The sequence below is a fragment of the Charadrius vociferus genome, unplaced genomic scaffold (genome assembly GCF_000708025.1).
Source record: "Charadrius vociferus isolate BGI_N301 unplaced genomic scaffold, ASM70802v2 scaffold214, whole genome shotgun sequence".
Classification (NCBI taxonomy): Eukaryota; Metazoa; Chordata; class Aves; order Charadriiformes; family Charadriidae; genus Charadrius; species Charadrius vociferus.
In genome coordinates this window covers 2,482,478-2,488,477 of record NW_009647955.1, presented here as the reverse complement: position 1 = coordinate 2,488,477, position 6,000 = coordinate 2,482,478, and the positions used below count along the sequence as shown (strand labels likewise).

At 48.5% G+C, this 6,000-nt stretch overlaps 1 protein-coding gene across 2 annotated transcripts in view; it reads right to left on the bottom strand.

The window, feature by feature from the left end:
• Window positions 1-2,697: 2,697 nt before the first annotated feature.
• TP63 (tumor protein p63) overlaps window positions 2,698-6,000 on the bottom strand; it is a 106,465-nt gene continuing 103,162 nt past the window's right edge. For both annotated transcript variants that reach the window (XM_009883358.1, XM_009883359.1), the window contains 3 exons: window positions 5,651-5,795; window positions 4,683-4,776; window positions 2,698-3,410 (listed from right to left, as the gene is read on the bottom strand). In XM_009883358.1, the coding sequence (XP_009881660.1) occupies window positions 3,114-3,410; window positions 4,683-4,776; window positions 5,651-5,795 (536 nt within the window). In that variant the 3' untranslated portion in view covers window positions 2,698-3,113. The remainder of the gene's footprint in view (window positions 3,411-4,682; window positions 4,777-5,650; window positions 5,796-6,000) is intronic.

Here is a 6,000-nt window from a genome sequence, read left to right as displayed (position 1 = left end):
GCACCGACCCTCAAAGCACACATTCCCCTCGCCCCCGGTCAGGGCACACAGCAGTCACAGCTCCATCATATTTGAGCACAGGGCACTTCCCAGTGCCCTGCTCAGAAACAGAATGAAGAAACCTGATGAAAGGGGAAAAAGAAAAAAAAAAAAAGAAAGAGCCATGCAAATGATGCAAAAGTAGAAGACTTCACGTTTCAGCAAGAGGCTTCCAGGGGTGACCCATCCGAGCTGCCACCAAGGCAGCAGGTGGGTGTGCTATGGCACCTTGTAACACATCCTTGTGACATGGATGGTGTGGGGATGAGAAAACTGTATGCGTGGGCAAAGGCGACACTAAACCCCGGCTGCTCAGAGGAGCAACAAAAGTCTCCTGCTCATTTCCAAGAAGGCGCACAGGCAAGAAAAGAAGCTGTTTGGGAATTCAGTGTCATTTTCAGTTTGGCCTTTATTTTCATTGACTTCAACAACAAAGTGTTCCAAAACACACACAGGTCTTGGTGCAGTCAACACTGTCATTGCTACAAGCATTGGCAGATTTTCAGCTCAATTAACCCATACGCTTTGATGTATCAAAACAAAACAAAACAAAAAAAATCACAGATCTACAGGGGAGGGTAAAAGCTACAGCAGTTCAAACTCACTTGAAGATTCCAGTTATACAGAAGTGGGCTCCATAGTGGTATACAGTAGAAAGAAGGTTTTCACAGCATATATTTTAATCATTAGTGATGCAGCAGAAAAGCTCCATCTCACTGCTGAGTTGAAAAGCAGATACTGAAATTCTTGCACCCAGACTCTGGGCACAGCATTAATTGCATTAACCTTTAGAGTCAGAAGCTTCCTAGTTCCTAAAATGACGGTATTTTTGCATCAATATTTGTACAATACTGAAGCAGCTCAGAAGGATTACACAATGGAGATGCAAAACCTTGGAGGCGAGAAAGGCACAAACTAATTCACCTCCAGGAATTTGCAAAGTACCTGCACTAACACTTTCCCCGCACTAACACTGCCCCGCTGAATTAATTCTTGCATCGAGTCAAGAGCAGGATGACTCGCTTCTTTTGTAGCATATAGAAAAAAAAAAATAAAGACATAGTAAGTTTTCACACTGAGCATGTTAAATACTTTGAAATCTAGGACGCTGCTCTTTGAAGTGTTACAAAATAAAATGATAAAACAGGCTCTCAGTACCTGCCCCCTCCCCCCTCAACTGCAAAGTAACACAGGAATCTCAGTATGAAAAATACAAATATATTTGTCCAGTGATGAGTCATTTGTTATAAGGTATACTGTAAGCATTCTGCATAAAAATAATAATTAAAAAAAAAAACAAACAGAAAAACAAACAACATTTTATTGTGGTTCTGTCAGACCCGGTAGCCCAAGAAGAAATAAAAATTCGGATGTTATGTCGTAGGAAACAAAAATTACACATACAAAAAAATATTTATATACACACACTTTACAGGGTAACCATCTTGCATTACCATTTAGAACTATCCAAAATAGGCTTGCACAGTTACCGAAAGGCAGTCTTTGAATGCAACATAGACCTGGCACAACAGGCAGATGGAGGAGGATGCTAACAGTATCGGACTTAAATGAAATACGTGGCACACAGCAGGGCCCAGAAAACAGCCACTGCATTGAAACGAGATTATTTTGGTTGTAGCCAGGTAGGATGACATGTCGTTTAAGCTGCTTTTTTCATCTTTCCCCAGCCAAAAATTGTCAGGCTTACTGTTAAAAAGAGCAAGCCAACTTGAAAGCAGCTGTGCTGAGCTCCTCAGTTTAGGTTTGTTTTGTATACGTTAGAGTCTCACTACCTTGGCCAATATAAATGTAAAAACACACGCACTGTTCAGTTACTTGTCCACAGGATCACTGGCAGTCAGAGGAAATGCCTCAGAGCACAGCTGCTGTAGAACCAATAAAGAAAAAACAGAGAAAAATCAATTCCTCATGTAAACATGACTTTTTGCAGTAGCAACACTCATATCACCAGGAACCGGTCCTTGTTCCAAGGCAGTTAGAAATTTCTTTCTTTTTTTACTCTCCACTTCTAGTCGCTCACCACTTAGTCATCAGCAACTAACTGCAACGGAAACCCAATTTAGCATGGTCTAAATAAAAGATTGTCCGGTTTTAGGATAGCTGAAGCCCTACAAATCAGTGTGCAGCTCTCAGTTGGTCCTCTGTTCAACTGGAGGTTAGGCAGGCAAATCCTCATGCTAAACTAACCAGGCTGCATATTTGGCAAAGCCTAATTCTCTAGCTTAAATGTCAGTAGTAGTACAGCATGGCTAAAGGTTGGGTGGGGGACAGAAGTCAAGAGAGACCGATGTTTGTATTGGCATTTATATCCTGAAACAAGCAAGCCAGGATGTACACATGGATGCGAATTCAGAACAAGAAGAGACAGCAGGTTTGGTTTTTCCCCGGAGAAGGCGAAGGAAAATGAAAGAGTGGGATGCAGGTGGCCGTAAGGGCTGGCCTGCCCAGCAAAGTGCATGTGCTGTCTCCGCTGGAGAATATTACACATGAACAGAGCACTCAGCTCCGTGGGAAGAGGCTGTTTAAGTGCAACGTTCAGCAGACCGATTCCCATTTATTTTTCTGATGAACTGCTAGTTCAAGGTTTGGTGGCTTTGGGGTTGGTTATTTTTGGTGCCTTTATAATTTTTTTTTTTCTTTTAAAAAATTTATTTTAACCTTCCCACTTTTCAAAGTGGGATTGATGGATAAGAGAGACAAGCTTGCAGGTCAGGATGCCCACAAGGTGTGCGAGGATTCAAAAGTCAAGAAAAGAAGCCCTCTCCCCAAAGGAAAACATGAAACAAGAACACCACCTTCGAGAGAAGGTCAACGGCTTTCAAGGAAATACCACCCGCCTTCCCCCTTCGCTCAGCTCTTCCCCTTGCAAGAGCTGGGGTGGAGGTTGCTATCCAGGAGTATGACCCAGACAGCGTCAAGGGCATAACCTAGCATGAGTGAGCAAGAAGGTTCCCTCCGCCCTTCGTCCAGGGGTGCAGTACCAAGCAGAAGGAAGACAAATGAAGGGCTGAGCAGTTTGTGGCTGAGGCGGGGTGGAGTGGGGTCCACGGGGCTCACTCCCCTTCCTCCTTGATGCGTTGCTGTTTGTTGCGCCGGGCATCCATGTCGAAGTTGAAGTCGTTCCACTCGTCACGGGGCGGGAAGGAAATGGTCTGCCGGAGCGTGAAGCGGACCGCGTCGATGACCCGCTCTCCCCGGGTTTCGCTGGAGCCCACGCTGACGGTGGAGGCGCCGCTGGGGGTGCGCAGGAGGTGGGGAGGGGAGGAGAAGTCATGGAGCTGCCGGTGGTCCAGGATGCCCTTCCAGATGGCATGGCGGAACTGCTCCGGGATCTTGAGGCTCACCAGATCCTGCAAGGCAAGGTGGAGGGCTTAACAGGGCAATCCCTGGGCAAGCTGGGCTCCAGGAGTAGAAGCAGCCTCTGGGCCACCCTGCAAATGCCTATTAACCAACAAAGCTGCTAAAATCCAGGTGGCCATGATGCACTGTAGAAGACAAATCTGAAGGTGGTGGTTCACTTCTGAACAAGCATGTATAGCCATGAGGCAGTAGGCACTAGCGACACAAGGTCTGCTTTGAAGTTACACAAAACACACGTTCATGCATAAGATATGGTCAACTAAAGCTAGATGTTGAACTGGACTGCAAGGCCTCCAAGACAAGCTCTGGGAGATCTGCTGGTCGTGTATGGTGGGGGGATGCTGGGCTGCAGTTCAACAGATTTGAAAACTTCCATGTTTATTTCAAAGCCTGCAAAAGGACTTTAGTACCCAAGTCTGAGCTCCAGTATTCAAAGCTCTGGGTCTTACTCCATAGGAACTGCCTTAATTACTTGAACATAACCAAAATTTAAGAACAGACACATAGCCTTAGAAAATTTGGACTTTAAGGCCCCATCATCTCCGGTGCAGTACCTGAGGGCAGCATTACCTACACTCTGGGAAATGTGATATCAGTTTCTGAAAAAATTAGCAACCGATTTTGGTTAATTTGGGTCAGCTTTCTAATTAGAGCAGCAGCAGAAGGAAGGCAGCCCACGCTAGGAAGCAAAAGCACCACAGCCTTGCAAAGTCTCGGGCCAAAAAACCGGGACAGCCAGCTCTGAGGAGAGCAATGGCAGAGGAGAGGAAACAGCAACACTGCAGCAAAAGCCATGCAAGAGGAAAAAAAAACAAACCAAGCAACCAACCCAGCTGGGCTGAGATGCCAGTGGCAAGGGAAGATTGTTAAGGTAAGGCCAGAGAACAGAAGCAGGGAGTGAAAAACGCAGACCACTTCTGGGCAGCCTACTCGTCTGCAGGCGAGTGAGGTGTTTCAGAGCGGTGTAAACTGAACCCAAGCCCCGCAGAATTTACAGGCGTGTGGGCTGGGGCCGCTTCGGGGGCTAAAATGGACCATGGTTGGGAGGGGGAGATGCTCTTTTTCTGTGCCAGGCAAGGCAGTTACACTGCTGGCCCTGAGTCCAGCCTCTCTTCGCCTCACAATGAGTCCTCCCTGTGTACAACAGCCTTAAATCAAACTAATCATATAAAAAATAAAAATATACTGATTCTGGATTTCTGACCTGTTCCTACAGCAGGGGCCAAGAGTGCAAACAAAGGAAATGGTGAGGAGTTACTTACATCCATGGAGTAATGCTCAATCTGATAGATGGTGGTCAGCCCCTGGGTCGTGAAATAATCCACACAGGATGAGCAGCCCAACCTCGCTAAGAAGCTGCAGAGGAGGAAGGAAGGAAGGAGAGAGAAAAAAGGATCACCCTGGCTGCAACAGCCTAAACCACAGAAAAACCAAACACTCAGCCAACCTGCAGCAACAGGAAACAAAGCTTTCACCCTTGGCTTGACCTTCTCCAAGACATCCCAGGCCAGCAAGCCACATCGCTGCCACATCAAACACGAGGGAGTCCTTCAGCTCAGTGCCTAGCAGACAACCCTTCTGGCAGCACCTTGCCTTCCTCAAGTGCCGGTGCTACACAGCCTGGATCTTGGGGCAGGAAGGCTCACGTGGACCCTCCTGCCAGGTCACTTCACCCAGAAGGTGGCTGAGCCCATGGCAGCCCGCTGCACGGATAGGGGGCTTCAGCAAGGCGGTGGGTCAGGGGCTCAGACACGTCATGCACACAAAGTACTTCAAATCAGCACATTCCTCCCTAAGCATAACGGACTCCTCATTTATGGACAGCATCTTTCCACCTGTTCAACCCCATGGAGAACAGAGGGGCTTCTGACCCCAGCCATGGCTTGTCAAGTGGCCAAAGTGGGGAAAAAAGGAAAAAAAAAAAGAAAAAAAGAAAAAAAAGAAATGTTTGCAAGACTGCCTGGCGCCCTCAGCTCCACCAGTCCAACAGATGCCGCATCCCTAGGCTTTCTTGCAGTCCTAACGTCCCTGTTTCTCTCAGCTGCTCAGAGGTGGGGGTTTGAGGCTCGGTGCCCAGAGGGTGCCAGCCCCGGGACTGCCAAGACCCACTGGGATCCAGTGCTCCAGGAGAACGGGGTGAGGGACCAGGCAGGACCCTTCAGGCTCCCGACACGAGGCCTCTGCTCCCTGCGGATGGGACACATGCGCCGGGCAGCCTGCTCCCGCTCACCTGACGATGCTGCAGTCTGTGGGGTACGGAGGAGGGGGGGTGCAGTGGGATGTTGAAGGCATGGAGAGGGGAGGAGGCAGCGCCTGCGTGGGGCTGAGGCCATTCATGTCACCGGTCATGGCCATGTGGGTGCCCATCATGGGAACTGGAGGAGAGAAGAAGGAGCACATTGTTACCCAGGCGTCCCCGGAACCCCGCTTCACCCCCAGCACGGCACCAAAGGACAGTACCTGCAGCTGAAGCAGCCTTAAATCCCCTGCAAAGCCCCACACGGAGCACGCTCACAGGGAATTTCAGGCAGGACTGCAATGGCCACACAAGGACCAGATGATAGACAGTCCTCCAGGAGC